The 24,735-nt window shown below is 42.0% G+C and overlaps 1 protein-coding gene and 2 pseudogenes across 1 annotated transcript in view; all 3 read right to left on the bottom strand.

Moving 5' to 3' along the window:
• Nucleotides 1-6,525: 6,525 nt before the first annotated feature.
• LOC101661978 lies at nt 6,526-9,103 on the bottom strand (annotated as a pseudogene).
• The window catches only part of MCM4 (minichromosome maintenance complex component 4), a 26,891-nt gene continuing 10,817 nt past the window's right edge, over nt 8,662-24,735 (bottom strand). The window contains exons 6-14 of the mRNA XM_045291704.1: nt 22,892-22,989; nt 21,346-21,466; nt 17,771-18,030; nt 16,983-17,348; nt 15,960-16,087; nt 14,942-15,149; nt 13,595-13,823; nt 11,906-12,039; nt 8,662-9,471 (exon numbers count right to left, since the gene is read on the bottom strand). Of these exons, the coding sequence (XP_045147639.1) occupies nt 9,379-9,471; nt 11,906-12,039; nt 13,595-13,823; nt 14,942-15,149; nt 15,960-16,087; nt 16,983-17,348; nt 17,771-18,030; nt 21,346-21,466; nt 22,892-22,989 (1,637 nt within the window). The 3' untranslated portion in view covers nt 8,662-9,378. The remainder of the gene's footprint in view (nt 9,472-11,905; nt 12,040-13,594; nt 13,824-14,941; nt 15,150-15,959; nt 16,088-16,982; nt 17,349-17,770; nt 18,031-21,345; nt 21,467-22,891; nt 22,990-24,735) is intronic.
• LOC105979255 lies at nt 10,077-11,259 on the bottom strand (annotated as a pseudogene).

Here is a 24,735-nt window from a genome sequence, read left to right as displayed (position 1 = left end):
TTCCCACACTGTGTCTCCAGTGTTGTCCCCTATAGGGCTATGGGTCAGTGAGGGATGCTGTGTCTCATAGTGGGGCCAGCCATATGGTCTTCTCTGTGGATTTGCTGCTGTGTGCGGGAATCTCGTCCTCAAGGCTTGGTGGGCCAAGATGTGCTCCACTCTAACAGGAATAATAATAAGAATAATAAAATGAAACTGAAAGAAGGAAAATTAAAGTAATAAATATTAAAGAGTAAAACAGAAAAAACCACCAGCAATATTACCAGAGAAGAAATGTCTCTTGTGGAACAAGCAAGAAATATTTAAGTTTAGAAGAAACTCAGGTTGGGTCAAGGAGGTGAACTGATCAAGTATCATATCAAGTATCAGTGGTTCGATTCACCATAATCAAGTTTACAATAATCTCTATCAAGTCCCTTGTCTGTGGGTGGCCAGAAGGTATCTGCCAGTGGCTTAATCTAACTATTTACTCTGCAGATGGATTTTGCCCTCCCTAGCCTTCCACAAATTGGGTGTTCACAATTTAAGCTCTGATACTTTCCCCTTCATCAAATTTGAATTTTGTTGTCATCATCTGTGCATCACATAGGCTGGTGTGCTCCTCTGATGGGGACTTAGTTGATGTCTCACTTAGATAGCTGTTTGCTTGATATAAGTCTTTAAGACCCAAGACTCTATTTCATTTGATAGCTAGGGACTTTGCTGTAGCACCCTTATCTTCAGTGATCTCTTCATGAAGGTGAGTATTGAACAGGGCCATGTTATCAGAACTAACTGTTCTTGGATTGGAGCAAGAATTAAGTTGGAGTCCAGAATCCATCTACTTGAGGATGTGACTTATATTTGGGAGTAAAGATTTTTCTAACCATTAAGTCAAGGGTAGTTGTAGTATTAAATTAAAAATGACACTGAGGGAGTGGGGTGCCAGCCCCACCCGCTGCTTGAACTCACTGATTCAGTAATACTACTTCTGGGTTCAGTAATGCACAATTGTACGATTGAGATATATAAGTATTATATTAAAGTCATCAAGAGCATGAGAGATAATACAATAATACAGTCAGACATATTACATGGTAGCATTGCTCACCTCCGCCCTGCTTGGTGGTCCTCGTGGGGGGAACCTGGCTGCCAGAGCAGGAGCCGCCTCCCTTGCGGGAGCTGCCCTCTCGTCCCCCACCCTCATGGGAGCAGCCCCTCCTGAGAAGCAGCCCTCCTTCCTCAGCCGCCCTTTGCCAGCCCCCTCAGCCAGCCCCCCTCGGCCAGCCACCTTTTGCCAGCCACCCTCCCCAGAACCAGGGAGCCTCCTTATTTATTGTTAACCATGCATCATATTACTTTAGGAGGATCTATCACAGCATCATACATCACAGAGAGGGGCAATACAATTCACAACAACCTGTGTCATAGGGAGGGATTGCAACATAGGCAATACAAGCAATAGGAGGGGGATGACCTAGTCATGTTAGAGTGGTCCCGGGCTTGCCTATGGGTACTGCTTCGAGGGAACAATAACAGAAAGGAATGGGCCCTATTTGTTGTGGGATAACCAGTGGTGTCTGCTTGATCTAGACATCTGATACCTCTCAGTGAGAATGACTCCCAATCCACTCTTGATGGTTGATGTTAGGGAGAATAACCTCTGACCTACTTTCGCTGCCTAGTGAACAATTATTCTCAAGCTAAGTCTGGCATATATTTTGGGGAGATAACTTAAGAGAAATCCTTCTGTTCCTCACAGGTGGTAGAGGCTAAGTTTTAGTTAATGGTCTTGAAAGGGGGAATTATACTTTGGGGAAAATACCTAGTATATGGGAGAATATATGTGAATATAAGGGCTTAAGGAACCTTGGTGGCATAGTGGTTAGCTGGTTGGAGTGCGATCAAAAAGGTCAGCAATTTTCTCCAAGGAATAAAGACAGGGCTTTTTACTCCCATAAAGAGTTACACCCTATGACATAGAACAAACAAAAAGAAAACAAAAGATGGAAAAAAGAAAAGGAGCGAAATATTCATGATTCCAGAACTGTTCGCTGACTTTCATGACTATCTTTATTATGTCATAGTCAGTTTGCCTACTTATATAAGAAAGGCCTGGGAAGCAAGCTTGAGGAGAAAGCAGAAGAACGAATGGTCCCCGGGGGCACTTAGGGGAGAGGGTGGCAGGGGAAGGGTGCAGTGAACAGGCAGTGCCATAGACAGGGGAACAACTAGGGAATTAGAGTCAACAACAAGGAGGAGATAGAGATCCTGGGGGTGTCAGAGCAACAGCAAACTAGCTAAGAGGAGATACCAAGAGGTGGAAATTAGGGGAAAGTGATGGTGGGGCAGGAGGAAGGTAAAAGGTAACAGAGGAAGGACCTAGGAAGCAAAGCAATGTACAGAAGTATAAGCATAGGTGTGTACATATGTAAACACATTAATCCACAAAAATAGAAGTATTGGCCTATGTACATATATGGTAATACACTGAGGTAGTGGATGACTTTGGACCTCTGTTTATAACATCCCTCAATACAACAACACGTTGTTCTAACAAATCAGTATTCTGAGATGCTTACTCTCCTAACACAATCGCTGAAGACAAAATGGGTGCATGAGCAAATGTGGTGAAGAAGGCGGATGGTGCCCAGCTATTAAAAGTTATAATGTCTGGGGTCTTAAAGACTTGAAGTTAAACAAGCCGCCATTTAGCAGAGAAGAAACAAGCCCACATGGAAGAAGCACACCGCCAGTGCAATCATGAGGAGTCATAGGACCGGGTAATAGGCATCAGAAGACACATAACAAACAAACAAAAACATATTGTTGAGAACAAGGGGGGTTGGAGTAGAGACCCAAAGCCCATTGTAGACAATGGAATAATCCCCCCACAGAGGGACCACAGGGAAGGGATGAGTCAACCAGGGTACAGTAAAGTATTGATGAAACCCACACTATTCCTCTGGTTCCTTGAGGCTCTCACCCCCCACTATCATGACCCCAGTGCTGCTTCTCAATTCAGACTAGACTGGAGCAGGTACATAGGTATAGATAAGAGATGGGAACTCACAACACATGGAATCCAGGAACAGAAGGGGGAATAGTGATACCAGAAGGGTAGTCAGAAAGAGGGAAAATGAAGGGAGAAAGGGAGAACTGATCAGAATGATCAATACACAACCATACACCCCTCTCCAGGGGGAAGAACAACAGAAAACAAGGGGGAAAGGAGACAGCGATTGGTGTGAGATATGAAGATAATAATAATTAAAAAAATAATTTATTGTCTTTCAAGTGGTCATGAGGGGAGGATAAAAAGAGGAGCTGATACCAAGGGCTCAATAGAAAATAAATGTCTAGAAAAGAATGAAGGCAACAAATGTACAAACATACCTGATGTAATTGATGTATGGATGTTGCTAGAGCCACCAATAAAATAATATTTTAATTAGGGGATGGGGAGTTACAATCTCAGAAACTCCCCAGAGCAGTTCTTTTATACTATCCTATGGGGTTACTATTAGTTAGAGTCAATGCAATGGCAGCCATTGTGAAGGGAGTATTAAATTTTAGATTATGAGTTAAGAGATTAAGTTCAGTGGCTGAGGAGAAACGTAATAAAGTTACTATTAGTGCTGTAAGTTTAAGATAACTAGGTATAGTTATTTGGGGGTGGCTTCATGGAATAAGCCCTGCAAAAATACTTTCAAATGTAAACTATTTAATAGCATGGTTAAGAGTTTATTTTCATTAATTAAGATTGGGGCAGAAATTAAGTTTTCTTAATATAATATCATTTTGCGTGAAAGCACAAATAGCAATTTAAATAATGTAGTGATCGCTCCTATACACAGAGTAAGGGTTTGAATAGTTGCATTATTTTCTAGTAAAGGATAAAATCGGACTAGTGAAAACACACTGGCAAGTACTACAGTGCTAGAAGAGAGTAATGCTACTACGGAGGTAGGACCTTCCATAGCTGAGGGAAAGTTGGGGATGAACACCAATTGGGCTGATTTACCTGTAGCTGCTAGTAGAAGTCCTAGCAGGGGCAATATATTATTATTTGAGTTTATAATAAAGAATTGTTGAAGTTCTCATGAATTGAAATATCAAGAAATCACTGTTTCTTCCAAAATCACTATCACGAATGCAGTTAGAGTCTGGCTTGTATGGCAGCTATGTTAGCATCTGCTCGGCCGTATCATCAACCAATTAGGAAGAATAATATAATGCTGATACTTTCCCATCCAGTAAATAATTGGAGTTAGAGATATTTGAAGACTCGTTAATGAATGGACCTGAATGCATATAGCATATGGAGAACACTTTGATGGATCATATAACAAATAGTACCACTGGTATAAAAATCAGTGAAAAGTAACTTAGTTCCAAAGTAGGAGTTGATTTTTTAAAGTTTGAGTAGTAAATCAATGTCATTGAGAGATAATGGCTTTAAATTTTTTTTATTAAATATTATAACTGGGATCAAACTGGTGAAGAATGTGTAATGAGAGGTTTTTAATGAATTGATTTTAATCATGTATTATGTAAGACAATTAAGTAGATACTAAGCTTGAAATCCTTTAATCATTATTAACTGCCTTGACTAACTTCCCATGTGAATGTAATCCCAGAACAAATGTCTGACCTAAGTAATTTTGTGCTGTATCATTAACTCTAATATAGGTTGAGGGAAAGCCATGAGAAAAACCAGAAAGCTATAAACTCATGCATTAAAGAGGATGCCCCTTGACAGATGGCTCCTTTAAGAATATTAAAGGAAGGGGCAGCCATGCCCGCCCTAGGATGTAAATCCTGTACTCAGTGAAATGTAGATTATACTCCCAGATGGGAAGGATATTGTCCTCGTTAAAAAAGAGAAATACAAGATCCATGTGCTGAAAGCAATGCAATGTTGGAGAATTTATCCCCATCCTTTCAGATCTGTTAATAAAATGTGTGCTGATTCTCACCTGGCTTCTGTGTGATTGGCTGCAGCAAGCTATATGAAGCAGCCCAGAGCCGAACTGTTAGGAAGCAGGGCTTAAGATTTCCCTGGACTGGGCTGACACAACAAATTGGTGTCCATAAAAGTGGGTTCATTGCAATAACTGCTGACTCAGGGAAGCCTGGCATTTTAGAGGAGAAAAAATAAACTAGTCAGGAATTGTGGTTACTTTGCTTTTCATTCTAGCTGGTTATTCTAAATGAAAGCGGTTTTTTTTTTGTTTTTTTTTAGTAATAAAGTTTTTATTTGCCAACATTTTACACGTGTCTTGTGTGTTTGAGGTTTAATCTAACTAGATGGATGTAGTATCTATGGAACAGTTGATGCCACTGGGTGGAATCTTTGTCCTAAAAGTTTTATGGCTGGTTGGAATTTTGAGACAACCTATGTGTGTAATACAGCTCTCCCTACAGTCATATCTTCCTTTTAAAAAAATGTTTGACATATCTCCTAATAAGAAGCAACAAGTCCACATGGAAGAAGCACACCGCTGGTGCGCTCACGAGGAGTCATAGGGACCAGGTAATAGGCATCAGCAGACACATAACAACATATTGTTGAGAACAAGGGGGGCTGGGGGAGAGATCCAAAGCCCATCTGTAGACAATGGAACAATCTCTCCACAGAGGGGTCACAGGGAAGGGATGAGGCACCAGGGTGCAGTAAAGCATATATTCCTCTGGTTCCTTGAGGCTTCCTCACCCCACACTACCATGACCCCAGTGCTGCTGCTCAATTCAGACTGGATCAGAACATGTGCACAGGTATAGAAAGGGATGGGAGCTCAGGACACACAGAACCCAGGAGTGGGAATAGTGACACTGGAAGGGTAGGGGGAAGAGTGGGGGAATCGATTGCAATGATCGACTTATAACCATACACCCCTCTATAAGGAGAACAACAGAAAACCTGGGGGGAGACAGCGATCAGTGTGAGAGATGAAAATAATAACAATGTACAATCTATTGGGGTTATTGGGGGTGGTGGTGAGAAAAGAGCTGATACCAGGGGCTCAATAAAAAGTGAATGTCTAGAAAAGAATGAGGGCAACATATGTACAAGCATGCCTGATTCGATTGATTTATGGATTGCGATGAGTTGGATGAGCCCCTAATAAAATGATTTTAAAAATTAAAAAAAGTTTAATATAAAAGAGCAATTGTATATTGAGAAAACATCCCATCCCAGTCGGGATCAACTCCAATATTAACCCATATGTCCAATACTAATCCGTAAATTCTTCTTTAGACTCACGCAGCACAGGCCAGTGGGTAGGTCTTGTGGATCCAGTGGCACTGGAAGCATCTCAATGTGGTGTGAGTCTCCATGTGTCTCCTCTGAGTGTCTCAACAGCAGGAAAGGGAAGGCAGAGAGCAAGAGCAATGGATCTGGCCTCTAGTGAGCTATTTATCTCCAGCAAGCCTCCAAATGAGGCTATCAAACTGCAACCTGATTGACAGGCTAGACTCCACCCCTTCTCTCAAGTTGACATTATGTCACTGCCACACACTGCATTTTGGACAAAGCTGCCATCACTCCAAAGTGTATTTCATCCACTGTACAGGACCAATGAAGATAAACACTGAGCCTTACTCTGTGTTGTAAGAATGATGTTACTCTCTTGTGAGAAAAGGTTATGGTACCACTTCATTATGATCCAAAATACTAGAACTTTGAAATAAGGAACTGTTAAGATCTGTCAAGCCTGGCACCCATGGGGGAACTAGCAGGCTCCAAACCCGTGTGATTTGTTAGGGTCCAGAGATAAGCTGTGCTCCCACACACATACATACACTGCAAAATAATTAAGCCAGTTTTATTGGTCACTTCAAAATAAATGAAATGGGCCCCGTGAGAGTTGAGAAGACCTTAAGCACAGATAAGATACACTTTGCTCCAGGAGTGAATGGGGTCCCCATTGCAAGAAGAGATGTCGTCTAGAGCAAAATTTCTACTTTCCATGTGGCACTTTCAAATGGGAGGGAAATTGCAGTTCTACAGTTCATCCTTGGGACTCACACATTTCAGTTTTATCTAGGTTGCTCCTCTGGGCCAGCATGTCTTAGTTCCAAACCACCAGCAGCTCTGAGAGAAAACTTCAGCTTTCCACTCCTGTAGAATTAGTCTCGGAAATCCACAGGTGGTCGCTTTGAGTCCAGTGGCAGGGTTTTCACTAGGGCCTGGCTTCAGGTTTCAGTTGTGTGCCAAGCCAGTTCTCAGTCCTTTGTTCATGTTTCACGGGGTCCTTTGTCCACTCCCTTGGCAGGCAGCACAGACGCCCTTCTTTCCCTGTCAGGAACTCTTTCTTCACTTGTAGACAACCTCATCTTTCAGTCCTTGTGAAATGGTGTTTGGGCCAGCAGCAAAGAGTTCTGAGGTAAATTCTGCAACTCTGGATACTTCTCTGTAACCTTTTGTAAACGATACTGTTATATCTTGCACGAGAGCTATCCAATTTATATCTTATTGCTTGGTACCATCTTGGTTGCAACTCCAACCCCTCAGTCATGTTAGCCTCCAGCTTGACAGTCTGAAGGTCTTTTAAGTCCTTTTCAAATACTTGGTCAATCTTCTTCACCAATGCAGTTACTACAACACTTTGATGAATTCTTTAGCGACAGTGGACCAACACTAAACTACTTCCCACAAGGGGCTGGCCAATGAAGGCCATGCACCAGTCTAGGTGACTGAACAGGTCGGTCTCGGGCCCTGTGCCCTTCTTGGTATCTTTCCCCCATGAAAGCCTAAATACATGCAAAATGAATAATTATTAATGTACATGTGTGTTCATAAGCTCAATATTAAGCCAGACTCAAGATGGGTTTAGAGATCCCACTGTAAACTGTAGCCCTTTATAAACTTACACATACACAAAAACTAACTCATAGTCTAGGGCTAAGTCTAAATGGCCTCATCTGAGACCGGAAAAATTAAATGGGTGTTTGGCTACAATAAACAACTATCCCAATCAAGGCCATAGTAGATGGATTTTAATACAAAGGGAGAAAAGTGTGGAATGAACTCAAATTCTTCAAAGTATAGATTAACACGACCCACTTAGCCTAGATAGAGATTTCCTCAACCTACTGTCTTGAGATCTTCATAAATCTAGAACTTAAATTACCCTATCATCCATCACTTTTTAGCTAAATAAAATTGGCCCATGGAATGAATACCACCAGAGTACTGTGCATCTCTACAGCATCAATGTAAGACCAAATTGTCAATCATTACTCTAAAGCAAAGATGAAGGGTAAAGGGGGGCAGGGAATCAGGTAACTGAAAACATACAGAATGGAATGACTAAGAATGCTGACAATGTAAAAGATATAGCCAATGTTACTGAACAATCTGTGCAGTAATTCTTAAATGGGAACTTAATTCACCAAAAACCAAGGTATTAAAGCTGTAACAACCAAAAAGAAAAATGGATCAAAGATCTCTATGTAAAAACAAAAACCATAAAATTCTTAGAAGAAAATGTAGGGAGCACGGTAAGATTTCATCCTATGGGGATACTTTCTCCCAAGTATAATGATGGCTACGATTCAAATTTGAGTAAAATAAAACTCATTACATTGTAGTTTCTTTTAATGAGCTATGTAAACAACGTTCCATTGTGAATTTTCAGTAACACATTAAAAAAAAAAGAAAACCCATGTCAGATATTCATGTATTACTTATTCTTATTTATTTAGGAAAAAGTTTACATAGTAGGGTAATATCAGCAGCAAGGCAAGGAAAAAAAAAAAAGACTAGGGTCTAATCATTCCCCACCACCCTTTTAAATCACTTGTGACTTCTAGGTCTTCTAGTAGCCACAAGAACAAGGCAAGTTAGTCTTGAAAAAGGACGACACCTGGCTGCTGAAAAAGGTACCAGAACCCTAGTCTTTGAAGGAACGCTGAGAAGTAAATGCAATGGTTAATAAATCTATTGTCTTTTATTATAAACCCTCCAGCATGTGGACAATTGCTATTAATAAGTTTAGCACACAACTCTCTCTCTTACACACACACACACACACACACACACACACACACACACACACACACACAAATTGTGATTACAAACCATCATCTCCAAAAAGACCAGCACGGTGCTATCCATGTATGCACACACGAACACACTCATATAAACAACACCTGCTGCTGAAAATGGCACTCTCGTAATCTCTGCTGGATGTTTACAAACTGGCGGAGTATTTCTACTTACAACAAAACCCCACATACTGAAGAAAACGGATCTAATGACAGAAAGTTTTACATATATCAAGATAGTGACTTTGAGGACTCATTTATATTGATGGCCAGGGTCGTTGGCTGACTGGTCATAATTAATGCACGTATGTAAGCGTGTGACCACACGAGCAGTAGCCGGCACCATCAGAGCAAGCGGACAGTCTTTCCAGTCACCGTCAAGAAGTCATCGTCAGCCAGCGCACGGAGAGCTTCTTCAAACATGTCTTTGGTAATTGCCTTTGGAAAAGAGAAAGTGAGTATTAGATAGGCTAAATTCTCTACTAACTGCTGGAACAAATATAATTTTAATGTTAAACTGTCAACTATCTCTTTTCCCCCTTTTGATGGCTCTGTTACAACTACTCAAAACTTGATTCGTGTAATGCCAAAGCTGCCAAAAATACATCAAGGAGCAGACACTGCAAAGTAGGCCAGGGGCTGGTTTTGGCCCAGGAAGTTCTGTTCATAGACTAAGTCAACTTGAATTTCACAAACGGACACTTGAATAAATCGATATCGTGAGCTTAGCATTTATGAATGCGTAACCAGATACCCTGGTAGATTCAGACTCATGGCAATGGCGTGGGTCAAGAGTAGAACTGTGCTTTATAGGATTTAAAAAAAGAAAAGCAGAAGATGCCAACATTACAAAGTTAGGATAAAATACAATGTTATGACAATAATTTTTCTTTTTTAGCCAGATTGGCGAATTGACCCTCAATGTAAAGAAACACATACGAACGAGGTCAGGGAGCGCGAAGGAGCAGAACAGAATGAAGTAAAATACAATCTTCTCTTACAAACCTATGTTCTTTGTGTGGCCACACCTATCGGTTTGGTATTCACAGTAATAAACATCTTTTAAGAACCCCTTTCTTATATTTACTGCTTCCCTTGTCATTATTCCATTTTCTTATCTTCTCTGCTCTGATTTCACGCATTAGGAGGTCAAAGAACACTGTCCACACTGGCAAGCGCTTTGGCTGATGGCTCCCTCTACTGCATGCCCAACTCTTCAGCTTCACGTCTGGCCTGCTCAATGGGCACCTCCCTCTGGCCCTCTACGCCAGACTTGCTTCCCGCTAGGAGCAGTGTAAATTTCATCTTCTTCAGCCTTCACTTGGACAATCTGTTCCCGGAATTCAGCGGCTGCTGTAGAGGACTTTCTGTGACTGAGAACACTAAGAAAAAGCCTCCCCCGCTTTTCACGAAGACTGCGCCGAAGGCGAACGAGGAAGCTCCTGCCCCTCCCAAAACGGAAGCCGAAGCAAAGGCTTTAAAAGCCAAGAAGGTCGTGCAGAAGAAAGGCGTCCACAGCCACAAAAAGTCACCCACCTTCCGGCGGCCCAAGACCTTGAGACTAAGAAGGCGGCCCAAATACCCCCGGAAGAGCGCCCCCCGGAGAAACAAGCTGGACCATTACGCCATCATCAAGCTCCCCTTGACCACGGAGCCTGCCATGAAGACGATCGAAGATAACAACACACTTGTGTTCACTGTGGATGTCAAAGCCAACACCAGATCAAGCAGGCTGTGAAAAAGCTCTATGACATTGACGTAGCCAAGGTCAACAGCTTGATTGGGCCTGACGGTGAGAAAAAGGCATATGCTCGGACCTGCTCCTGACTATGACGCTTTAAATGTTGCCAACAAAATTGGAATCACCTAAAGTGAGCCCAGCTGGCTAATGCTAAATATAAACTTTTTCAACATATGTATATATAAAAAGAAAAAGCCACCCCCCCCATCTGAGAAAGTAGCTGTCACACATGGCTGCATAGTCCTCTTGCCCAGCAGTGTCTAGAACATCTGAACTTTACCACCATCAAAAGCCATTTCTTCTTGCAACGGTTAGCTTTGGTAGGTTCATTAAGTCTTTACAAACTCATCATACACGAACTGAAGAGTCAGGGCTGATTTGCAGACACCTCCGCTGCCTTACATGATTACCTTGTGAATAGCCAAGGAGCGCTGGCTCCTATTCTTTTTTGCAGCTATCCTGCTGGTTCCCCAAGGTTTCAACATGCGGACAGAAGACTCAGGTGAAGATCTGCCTGAGACACACACTGTGCTGCTCCGCTACATAGGGTTTTCAATGAGGGGAGTTTTGGGAAGTAGACCAGTAGGCCTTTCTTCCAAGGTGCCTCTGAGTGGACTCTGTGATCTTTCAGTTTGCAGCTGAGTGTTAACTGTTGCACCATCCCAGGCTCAAGTGACAGATATTGCTTGCAAGAGCTCTTACTATTTGTTTTTTAAAAATTTAAAAATTATTTTATTGGGAACTCTAATAGGTAAAATAATCCTTAGTTCAATCACGTCAAGCAGTATTGTACAACTGCTACGAGTTTCAAAGTATGTTCTTTCTTCTTGAACTCCTTGATATCAGCTCCCCTTTATCCCTCCCCTCCAAGAACCCTTATTATTATTTTTCATTAAGAGCTTTAAAAGAAAAAAAAAAAAAAAGAGCCTTTAAAGAGTGTATGTCCTATAACTGATGTTATCTTTTTCTGAAAGACTATACATAGAATAATGGAAAGTTCCATATTTTAATCACATACATTTCTTGATAATGGATTATCTTACTGTTCTTTATTATCTGCATTTATTACTTACATAACCAACAAAGGAAAAAGAAGCAATATTAAGGCAAAACACAAACATAAATACTCACGATGTCGGACTGCCCCCGGATATCGTCAAAAAGCTGCTGGTATTTCAGTGCTGGTGTTTTGCCCTTGGACAAAATAAGTTTCTTCAAAGCTTCCGCTAATTCCTCTTTCCGTTTTCGAGAAGTAGCACTCATTCCTGAATGTAAAACAATTTAATACAAGTGACATGTTTCAGATATTCAGAAATCTCCTTAACGAATATCTACATTACTGTTCTAAGCTCCTTAAAAATTTGCTTTACTAGTCTATTTTGCAATTAAAAAAAAAGGTTCATTGGTACATAATCTGCATATCACATAATTCAATATTTCAATCAAAAAAAGAATTATAAAATCTTTACCACAATCAATTTTAGAACATTTTCTTTCTTGTATTCCTTATTATCAGTTACGATTTCTCCCCAACCTCCCTGCCCTGCCCACAAAAAACCATTAATCCAGTTCCTGTCTCTAGATTCGCCCATCCTGGATTTCATGTAGCGAAACATACACAAACAAAAACGCTAACAACACTAACAAAATAAAGAAAACTCTCAATTAAAATAGAAAGCAGTCTGTGGCAGGAGAGGTTGGGGAGAAATAAGGAGCTAATAACAATGAACATAAGAATGGAAAAAATGTTTTAAAATAGATTTTGGGGTTAACTCTACAACTCTTCTTGATGTAACTGAACTATTGAATTGTATGTTATGTGAATGATACGCCAATAAAATTGTTGGAGAGGAGCAGCAACAACAAAAAGGCTGTTCGCTTTCCTGGTCTTAATCCAGTGTATTCGCTCGAGGCTTAATCCACGTGTATCTCCCCTTCACTATATTTAAAAACTGACAAAACATTTAAATAGGTCGAAAGGGGATCAAATAAGACGTTAACATTTTAACCTAACTATGCCTACTATAATTGTCTCTACATTACTGTCTGATAGCACGGCTATTCACATCCCTGGACTATGGTCAGAGGGCATTCAACGAAGGCTCAGTCTGTGTGTGGGCCCTATACATGTGTATTTTTGGCTTCCAGTCAATCCATTGGCTTCTGTAAGCCATGTGCTCACAATTTAAGCTCGGATACCATTTCCTTCTTCAGAATTGAACTACATCATTTACAACCCTTGGATCACACAGCTGGTGCGCTTCTCTGCTGTGGACTTAGTTGGTGCCTCACTTAAGGACGGCTGCTTGTTTGAAGACAAGCTTGTAAGATCCCAGTCACGGTTCCTTCTGATAGCCAGGCACCATCTAATTTCTTCTGCTTTACGCTTGTTTAAAAAATGCTTTTCATATAAATTTTAAGTGGACTGCCTGTGACTTCTTTTCTCCGTTGTTCCCTTAGGTCTCAAGCGAATAATAGAAATCTCACGCAAAGTAGGGTAAAGGTACAGTAGATAGAGATCAAATGATATTCAAAATCACAGTAAATTTTAAATTCTATTTACAATTCTCTAGAAATCAGAAGCACTGTTCCGTATTCTCTAGTGGGCAGATGCCATTTGCTTGTTAACAAATAAATTATTTAAAATGGGATAGCAGTGTCCCTATATAGCAAAGAGGAAATGGAATCTTCTTAAAGGGATTCAAAACTGTGTTTCAGTGTATATTTTTCTTGAAAAGATCAAGTATCTTGAAATACATATTATTTATATACTTAAATAAAATTTGAACGCTTTTTTGTTTAATCCTATATATAACATACCTGTGGTAAGAATAGATATATCCACAATACCAGTCCGGGGGTCAGTCGCAGACTGCTTCAGAGCCTCCCGATGAAGGCGCTTTGCTTCTTCAACGTCAATAGCTTCAACTTTGCTTGAAAATCGCACCTTAGCATGGGCTTCTGCTAAGCGAATTAATGATTCCAGTTGTCGAGGGTATGCGGAAACCATTCCTCGGCTGCTACCAATCTTTCTCATATCGACATAAGCCTAGTACAAACAAAGCAAGAACTTGTGGTAACAATCATCAGTTTCAGGGTTAAAACCTTGAGCAGTTGTAATTACTTGAAATAGATGGGCCACCCTCTGCTGTCACATCAGGGCATCAAGCCCATGCACGGCCATGGAATCTGGGGCCTTGAGGTCACTATCAAGTGGCTGAGATAGACATCTGGATGCAGCAATCCTGGAATAAAATTTCAACATCTGCTAGAAGATGACGGCTGGGAACACTGTGACTGGAGGATACTTAACCAGATTTCCTGGCAAAGGTGGTATGTGATGCATGGAATGGAAAATCGGATGGCAGCAAAGATGTGGGTCAAAAAGGCACAGGTGGACAAGGAGAGACAGGGTGCACCTCATTAAAAGCCCAGGCAGTGGCTCCAATTGCCAATCCTGGGTGAGGATCCACTCAACCAGATGTGCCAAGGACTACAGGAACTATGTCACAAAGATAAGGAATATTAAATATATGTTAAGTGGCATATTTTCCTTCATGAATAACTTACCGAGAATGTAGCAGCAGATTTAAAAAGATTAATGTACCTAATAATTGAAAAATCAAGGTTCAAATACCTATGAAAGGTTCCTCATAGAAAATCCTATAGAACACTATGCTGTTCTGAGACAGGTGGGATTGCCTGGTATTTGAACTCAGGTCTTAAAATCCTAAGCTCATTTAAAAACCCACCGCCATCGAGTCTATGCTGACTAACAGGGACTCCATAGGGCAGAGTGGAACTGGCTTCTTAGGGTTTCCAAGTCTGTAAACCTTCATGGGACCAGACAGCCTGATCTTTCTCCCATAGAGCAGCTGGGAGATTTGAATGACCTACGTTGCAGCTAGCAGCCCATGCTTAGTACAATACAGGGCTGCTTCCAATTATTTAAACATTGAAACTGTGTGTACAATTTATATGCGTGATTCTTTCCCTCTTTTTATGTTTGGGAATTTGCATAATGGGAGAAAAAGGAAGACTCTTACACAAATAACGTTTCAGAGGGTGACCAAAGCATAATTAAGTTGCTTTAATCCTACGTTACATTCATGCTTTTGTTTAGGCTAATGAAAGATCCCCCACAGATTAACACCAGTGTCATCATACCTCAATGAGAGCCTGGCCTGCCTCCTCACTCAGCCGTGGTGTGACCATGCAGTGTGCATAGGCGATGTAGTCTCGCAGCACTGCCATGTCCATGAATTCCTCCTCAGCCTGCTCTTCACTCTGGTAATACAGCGCCACCAGGTGATGAGCCAGGCGCCTGTCGTAGGCTTCGTCCTGAGGGTCTAGCATTAGGAAGATCAAATCAAACCTGGAAGAGGAGAACAAGACAGGATTTTCGTAGTTGATCTGCCAACCAAAGCATGCAATTTCCAAGCCTGCTTTTTAGCTTCACAGACAGTGCTGAGGAGCAACCCTTACAATCCGCATCCGAGGGAAGAAAGGCGTACAGCCACCTCATTAAACAGCCGTGAAATCCCCTCTTTGCTGTGCCTCCATCCCTGCCAGCAGATGGCGGGGCTTCAGCAGCGGAGTTTAATACAGTTCCTCATGTTGTGGTGACCCCCAACCAAAAATTATTTTTGTTGCTACCTCATAACTGTAATTTTGCTACTGTGATGAATCGAGTGACCCCTGTGAAAGGGTCATTTGACCCCCAAAGGGGAGGTTGAGAACCGCTGGCCTAAAAGAACATCACTGCCTGTTTCAACTGGAATCAGGATACATTCAATTGTGTCGTGGGGTGAAAGTACTTATGTGGTAAGGAAAAAACCCCAAGCAATTAGAATTTTAAACCCACAATATATTTATTAAATGTATTGTGTATACGTCAACATTTGGAATAGTGGGCTGAGAAAAAGTGTAGATTTATATTATCTACATTTGTAGACAATTTTAAAATGAAAATTTCTCATTGCTTAAAAAAACGATGCTACACACAGCTGGGCAGAGAATTATATATAATCTGTGTCCTCCATAAACCCCCCTAACCTAACCAATCATAATTGAAACATTTTACATTAGTGGACAGTTTATAATATGAACACCACTGCCGAATTTAAGCATTTCCTTCTCTCACTTTCATCCCGAGATCCATAAAAAAATACAGAAGTTTCAATACCTTGATAGTAACGTGTGAGGCAGCTGGATGTTTTCAATCGTGGTTTTCTTGGGATTCCATTGAGACTCGATAGGATTGGCTGCTGCCAGGATAGAGGTGCGTGCATTGAGCTGACAGATGATCCCAGCCTGTCAGAGAAAACAAACCGTGTTATCAGCAGGGTGTGGCTGTCCCTGAGCCACTGGAAAGCACTCCTTTCTAACCAGTCACTACAATGGCCTCCACCGGAGAAGTGTCACTTTCTTACTGTCCTCCTGACAGGAAGAATCGGGCTATGGTGAAGTTCTGGCAGACCAGGGCTGGTGTCTTCCATCTACAATGGTGCAGTCTAGTGTCAGCCTCCCCAAGGTCCTTCCCTGTGAAGGCCACCTCATGTTTCTTGGCCCATCATGTACCTAGTATTATCCTCATACCTCCACTCTCTTGTCCCAGTAGCTCTCACTGTATTCCTGCAAGACTTCAAGTAAAGCAACAGAAACCGAATGTATCTTTTTTTTTTTTTTACAGGGGAGAGCGCGAATGCAATCCCTTCGTTCTGCTACCCAGTCCCACCTTTTATCCTCATAGACTTAACTAACACAACACAAACCAAGTCACTAATACCTCTCGATGTCAGAAAGAAATCTGAGATGAAAAGTATGAGTGTGACAATCATGTGCATTAGAAAATTATCTATGAAGGAGAACATGAAGATTCATGTAAGGACTACGTTGATGAGTGCATGCTATAACCATCTTTTTCTTAGAAACCACACCCCTCTATATACACTACAAACACCACCTGGCAGGGGCAAGAGGAGCAAACACCATGAAAAAGTTCCCTATAGAAGATACCGAAGAGATTTGGCTAAAATCCAATGCATGGCGTACTCTTTGGCATCTTAAACTTTGGATTTGTTTAAAACCAAACCAAACCACCAGTTTCCTTAACATAAAAGCATGGTAACACTGATCATTCTGTGATTTACCCGAGTGCCCACGTGTTTAAAGGGAGCTAGCTTATGCAGTGATCCGCGTGGCTTACCTTTGCAATGGAGAGAGTCTGCTGCTCCATCACTTCATGCAGTACTGATCTGGTACTTTCATTCATCTTGTCAAACTCATCAATGCAGCATACACCATTATCACTGAGGACAAGGGCACCTGTCTGCAAGACCAGCTGCCTCGTCTCTGGGTCCTTCATCACGCAGGCAGTGAGGCCGACTGCACTGGACCCCTTTCCAGATGTGTACTGCCCCCGGGGAACCAGGTTGTAGACGTACTGTAGGAGCTGGGACTTACTGGTACCAGGGTCGCCACAGAGGAGGATGTTAATCTCTGCGCGGAATTTACCCCGTCCTGTGTGACTGAAATCCTTTCTAGTTCCCCCAAAGAGTTGAAGCAAAATTCCCTAAAAGAAAAACAAATGTCTGAACATTTACCTAGTACAGAGTAACACATTTAAGTAAAAGCACCTGTCTGCCCTGTGAATATAAAGCTGCAGCATGAAATGGCATAGAAAAAGGAATGAGATAGTGCCTTACCTATTCAAAGTCATCAGACTTTGTCACATCAGACATGGCCACAGAAGCGCTGGATCTTAGATTTATAGAGATCAGCAAACAGACAAAGATGTTGTGGTTCTTTTCAATTATCGACAAATTCAACTGTGAGTGTCTTGCTGACATTAGCAAGCTCTTATCCTTTATCTCAGGGTGAGGAAGGTGGGGGGATGACGATGTGTAGGGGATAGATGCACCATGCATTTTTAGAATACACGACCCAGAGAACGGTAAATCTCAACAAGCCTAAAAGTAAATGTTTATTGTTTACCTTCTTTATATCTTCATGTTCATAAATGCTTGGGGCCAAGGCTGAAGCAAGTCTCTCATATATGTCTGGTTTTCTGGAAAGTTCCTTAAGCAGTTCCACACGTTTCTCTGAAAAAAGTTTCTGTTCCGCTTCTTCATCAAGGCCATGCAGACGCTTTGCGTCTGTTTTCCGATAGTGGATGACGTCAATGTGGGTCTTATAGACAGACTTCACGTTACTCACTCTTGGATTGACTCGAATGGGAACGGCTCTGTAGATGCCTGAGGGCAACAACCACGAGACATCAGATGATTCAGACTCATCTGAGCCAAGGCCAACAACAGGTACACGAAGCAGCCTGGGATTCTCTAGGCTGATTGGCAGCAGAAAAGGAGAGAGGGGAACACATTTTCTTTAAAGGATAACTACAGGCGGTGGTTTTTGTGACCTCCAAGCAGGCCTACCCCCTCAAGCAGTGTGAGCAAAAGAAAGTGGGCTAGGCCATGATGGGAAGAGTAATGTTCTGAGAAGGCAGACCTGAACACTTTCTTACCTGTGCCCCGTGACAGGTGGGTCCTCTAACCATAACTGTACCTCATACAATATTATCTTCGGGCACAAGGTCTGGCTCGTGGTTGATGTATTTTCCGGTCCCTGAGTGTGAAAGGGAAAGCATTTCCCCAAGTGGAGTGTGGAGCCTAGATAGTTCTATGGATTAGGTGTTGCTCTGCTAACAAGGTTGGTGGTTCCAGCCCACCAGCTGCTTCAAGTAAACGACGAGGCTAGCCACGCCCCTAAAAATGTATAGCCCACGAAATACTACACTGGATTGCTATCAGTTGCAATCAGCTGGATGGCAGCAGGCATTTTGATTTTGGAAGCCCAGATTAAGGAGCCCAGAAGCACCGTGGTTAAGCATTTGGCTGCTAACCAAAAGGTTGGTTGCATAGGAGCAAGATGTTGCGTCCCGTTTCCATAAACATTACAGTCATGGAAACCCTAAGGTTCGTCCTACCTTGTTTATTTATGGAGTCGCTATGAGTCAGAGTTGTCGCCAAGGGCAATGGGTTTTTTGTGTGTGTGGGGGAAAGGGGTAGTGAGGTTAAGCCGAGTACATGGAATTTACTTACTACTTGACTAGAACAGAGTGCAAGAATTTTAAAAAATGAAGAACTTGGAAAGATAAGAAATCTGAAGGGTTTTAATATTAAAAAAAAAACCCCACTTACATGTCATTTCACCGAAATAAAGGCATTCTACTGAGTCAAAAGAGAAATGACTGTTTTCTGTTAGTGATACCAGGTATTTCTGGGCAAACTGCCTACCATTATGTTTTTAATGAAATATGCAATGAAAAAAAAAAGAAAGAAGTCAAGAATAAAGTAACTCCCTGTGGAAGGGTGCAAGAAAAAAAACCCAAACCCAAACAATAGATCAACACTTGATATTCCAACCACACGCCTAGAGTTTCCCAAATGGCTATGCCGATTGATTAGCCTATTTTAGTTTTTCAATGGAAACTTTGAAGCCAATACTGCCCCCAGCTTCCTGTCACTGCACTCACACCTGAGACCAGGATCCCTGGCTTCTGGGAGTCAGGTCCATATAAAGCCAATCTGTGTGTGATGATGTCACCATGGAGACACAAATATACACTAGTTTGCCTCCTCTCCCTCTCTGATAGTACCAGACATTTCCTGTGGCCCAGGTATCCTTCTACATCCCGTCTGCAGTGATTTCCCTTTATTTCCCTGACAGTACTCTTAGGTTTAGAGATATCAGATCTTACGACGTGGTCAAAATGGTAGAGGTCACAACCCTCACATCCTAAAAATGCTGCAGGGATTCTGGCCCTCATTTCTATGTACTACACCCTCACTCAAATTTTCACCTTTTACCCGTGCTTCCAAGGAGTTCTGATGGCGTAGTGGGCTAAGCGTTGGGCTGCTAATCACACAGTCAGCAGTTCAAATCCACCAGACACTTCACAGGAGAAAAAGAAGGCTTTCTGCTCCCAAAAAGAATGTGTAGCTTCAGAATCAACTTGATGGGAGTGGGACGTGCACTGTCAGATGTTACTGACAACTTGAGCTGTATACTCAGGAAGAATCCCAGGACTGGATTTTGCTCAGTTAGTAAAATGGGAGCCAGGGATTGTCCAGGATGGATGGACCCTCCATGACCCGAGGAGCCTGCACAGTCCGGAGAAGGCCTCTGCAGGAGCCAATCTCTTGTCCACACACTCCCACACTAACCGTTAGTACAGAAGGGGCCTGCAACGCAGAACTGAAACTCTAAATGCCTGCTTACTCGCTTCTTTCTAGCATCGAATGCATGGTTTTAGAGATGGGTGAAATCACCCTTTGGAGGGTACAGGAATCATACTGGGGCTGCAAAAGCAGAAACATAACACTTTATCCAGAATTGTAGGCTACAGTACAAAGTTTTTAATAGCCAGGGGAGGTGTGGCTGAGTTAACTCCCCTACCCCAGAGGTGGCAGTAGGCCATATACACTTGAAAGAGATTGATTGCACTTTAACATGGTGCACAGAAAGCGCATCATGTTGGCATGACGAGAAGAGGCCCTGTGTATCCTGGCTCTGTAACTTACTGCAGAACCAAAGCTAATGTTACTACATAAGTCTGAATCTCCTCTGTTCAGATATGAAAACACAAAAACCTAGCTGAGATAGTTTATTGTGCCAGCCTGGCTGATAAACACAAGTGGGATTAATTGAAGGGCGGAGAGATAAATGGCTTGGTGAGCCTCACCTTTCTTGTCTCTCGCTCTTTGATCATCGGACCAGTGTGGGGCTGCCTTGCTTGTTCTGTGCCTCAATTTGCAAGCTACACTACCTGTGGGATGCCTAGCCTGTGGACTGTGTCGCTGTAAGTTGAGATCCCTTTAAGGCCACATGATTGGAACGTACATCTCGAGCTGGGGACTGAGAGTTGGTGACCTACCTTGCGGTTTGCTGCTGTGCTGAGATACCCTAGCTCTCTCTCTACAGAAGACTACCTGGTGGCCCTCAAGACTCAAAGGACTGCCAGTATCTCACAACTCTCTCAAGGGAGTGAGTTGCACTGAGCCATTTGTACTGCTTTATAATTTAACAGTTCATTTCTTGTTATATATTTATATCTATCTATCTATCTATCTATCTATCTATCTAATAACTAGCAATCTGGTTTTGTCTCTCTAGAGAACCCTAACACACTAGCATAAAAACAAAGTGTCTTGTCTCTGTTTTTTTCATTCCATGAACAGCTGGTATCTGGGAAATGAGCAGAACTTTGCTTGCATCTCCATAGCTGAGCGGTCCTTCCATACGCAGCTGGCACAGTGCAAAACCTATAAGCCAGCGTGAAGCTGCTCTCTTATGGCACCAAGACCACCAGTTTAAGATGCAGACATATCCACAGGATGAGCACAATGAATTCCGGAACCCAGGGTTAGAAAGCAGGGAAAAGATCACGCCTCGTTCTCAGACAGACAGGCTCATTCCTGCATATTCATCGCTGATGAGCTTCCACAAAAAGTACAGCCAAAACCCAGACAGGTACTGACTGTGTCAACACACATGATGGCTCTTACCTGTGACATTCACTCTGTCGCCAGGCTGGACTTTGTCAACAAGATCATTATGAGCAAAAAGGATGACCGTGTGAGGCGTCTGTCCTGCTGGCATATCGTCAGGAGACTCCTGGAGCTTGATCTGACAGGAGAGGATGGCAGACAAGAGGACACATGATAACAGAACTTTCCAGAGGCAACCACTCACACTCAGGGGCACTACGTTTAATACCTGGCATCCGAGTTTCTTTTGAATGTGGCTTTTTGATGCCTAAAGAGCTATTTAAAAAAAAAAAAAAGGGAAAAAAAAACCCCTCATTTTTCATGGGGGGGACAACATGGTTTGTTTTCATCTTTTTTTTTTTTTGCCATTGTAAGGCTGCAGTGCATCTCTGTGTATAGTCTTGTCTACATTTGCAGTCGTGACTTTAGAACAATTACATCTAATAGAATTCCTGGGCTGCAAGCACACATCTCTAAGCTTCCTAGCTTAGCAAGCCTGTGTACCTTTTCTAGCCACTGTGTGCGCAGACCAGATTTACAGACTTCTACCTGACTCTGCAAATACTGTCAGGTGGAGGTTTGTGCTGCCCGTGTGCTAGGTGCTGGAGTTCCTACCCTCATGGAGTGAAGTAGGGCACGCAGTAAAGAAATGGGCAAGTGACACAACACATTTGACAGTGACACACAAGACAGAAAAGAAAAAATAGTGCTAAGAATATTAAAGTGCCAGGGTGGGGTGCCGGAGCTGCACCCCATGAAGCAAAATCAGGGGTCTTTCTTCTCTTTACCAATAAGATAGAAAAGTTATTGTTTTTAGTCCTCTGGTTACTAATACAGTTGAATACCATTCCACATTTACTACTATTTTGAACACATTTTCTCCATTTAATATATACAAAAACCCCTGACTGTTAAGACCTAGTACCATAACAAATGAAACTGAGCATATGGTCTTCGTGTCTATACTTAAGTAGGTGAATTTGACTTGGCAACTTCTACATAACATTAAGCTTTTAAAAGATGTGTAGGGGAAGACTAGTACTTGTCTGTCAGTTTGTCATACGGTGGTGGCTTGCGGATTGCTGTAAAGCTGGAAGCTATGCCGCTGGTCTCTCAAATACCCGCAGGGTCACTGGACAAGTTTCAGTGGAGCTTGCAGACGCAGTCAGACTCAGGAGGAGGGAGAGGTACTGTACTTCAGAAAGATCAGTTGCTGCAAACTACGAATAGCAATGGCACATTGTCTGACATAGACCCAGAAGAGGAGCCCATCAGGTTAGAAGGCACTCAAAATACAACTGGGAATGAACAGCCCCTTCACAGACAAGTGAACCGCAATGTCATGGACGGAACAAAGTTTTTGGACCTTTACTTGCTGATATGGCACAACTCAAAAACGATGAAACAGATGCATACATCCTATAATAATTCTGGAATGTTCAAAGTGTGCATCCAGGCTAACTGCAAGTTGTTAAACGGAATGCAAAAATGTTTATGTCCTGGGCACCAGTGAGCTGCAATAGTGGTAACTAGCCACCCCAAATCAGACGGTCACAGGGCTTACTCTTCTGGGAAAGAAACACCACAGAGCAATGGCACCAGTTACTGGCGGCAAAAAGAACGTTTCAAGGTCTGGAAGTGCGGAGCAGTCGGTCCATGTTGCTGTTAGGTGCTGCGGAGCCGGTTCGAAAACACCATCCAGCCTGCTCCATCCGCACAGTTGTCACGTCTGAGCCCAAGGCTGCAGCCACCGTCTCAATCCATCTTTCTGAGGCCCCCTCTTTCAAGTTTATGCACCAACCACTAATGCTAATGACAAAAAAAGGTGAAGAATTCTAAAAATACTTGTTTGGAATGATCAACCATGCAATCAAGCTGTACTGATTAATTCACTGGAGTGTGAAAGTTAGAAAAAAAGAGGTATGATTGGTAGTTGGAAAATATAACCTTGCTGATGAAAACCAGGCTACAGATTACATGACATAATGTTAGAAGGTCAATGGACTTATACAATGCAATTTTTTCACTCTCAATAACTACACATGTGGAAAAGATCACCAATTGCTCATATGCAAGTGCAGGCAGAAGGTAAAGAAAAGTGAAACAATTCCACAGGAGTCAAATATGACCTTGAATATTTCTTACCTGAATTTAGAGACCATCACATGAATAAAATCAATTTGGTGAACATTAGCGATCAAAGAACACAGATGAGTTGAGAAATTATATTACAGAACATCATAACAACAACAAAAAAAGCAGAATCATAAAAGAAGAAGCCTAAAAGTCATTAAGGAAGAAGAAAAGAGCAAAACAATGTCAGGAGAGACTTTGCAACTTGCTCTTGACCTTCCAGACGCTGGAGACTGGAAGGAATAATGAAGCGAAAGAGCTGAGTAGGATATTTCAAAGGGCAGCTTGAGAAGACAAAAGTATTGTAATGGAATATGCAAACACCCGATGTTAAAACCAGAGGGGAAGACTAGGCATGGCATTTTTTAAGCTGAAGACAAAAATTTAAGACTGAAGCACATCAACAAGTAGCTGACAGAAATGAAGTCAGACTCAGAAAATGACATGGAATGAGGGATACCTTTACTGATGTCATTTGGGTCTTGGGCCGGAAGCAGAAAATTCAAGAAAGATATTTACTTGTGTTTTATTGACTACAAAGGTATTCAACTGTAGGAATTACAACACATTACAAATAGTCATTGCAAAGAAGGGAAACTCTAGAACATGATTTGTGCTCGTGTGGTATCTATACATAGACCAGAAGGCAATCATAGGGACAATACACTTGGTGTCATATCAGGAAAAGTATGTAGCATCTGGAATGGCGGAGGGCTCAATGTGCAATGTGAGGATAACACAACCTTGGCTGCTGAAGATCAAACAGCCCTCAGTACGGAGGACCCCTCAATTTAACGAAAACAATCCTTGTTACTGGACCAATGAACACATGACAAATGGATAAAAACATTGAAGTTATCGAGTATTTAATTTTGCTTGGGTCCAGTAGTTAAAAATTCACACATTTTCTGTTGGGTAATCTCCAGCAACAGACTCTTTAAAGTATTAAAGAGCAAAGCTGTCACTTAAAGAACTAAGGTTCACCTGACCCAGCAATGGTATTTTTAAGTATCTCATAATGTATGCCAGAGCTGGGCAATGAATAAGCCTGAAGAAATCAATGAAAGAATCTGAATTATTTAGACTTGATGAAGACTATGGTGAAAAGATGACCTTCAGTGACACAGCTAGATTGCCATCATGTTGTAACATGGGGCTCAAACACTAGTGACTGTGTGGAGGGTGCAGGATCAAGCTGTGTTTTATTCTATTGCACAGAGGAGGGCCATGAGTTGGAATCAACCCAACTGCACTAACGACAACAACACAGTGGGA

This window comes from Echinops telfairi, unplaced genomic scaffold (assembly GCF_000313985.2).
Source record: "Echinops telfairi isolate 266 unplaced genomic scaffold, ASM31398v2 ScPeMD7_1;HRSCAF=3_0, whole genome shotgun sequence".
Classification (NCBI taxonomy): Eukaryota; Metazoa; Chordata; class Mammalia; order Afrosoricida; family Tenrecidae; genus Echinops; species Echinops telfairi.
Note: the sequence above shows the minus strand (reverse complement) of the source record. Positions and strands in the feature narration are given on the sequence as shown.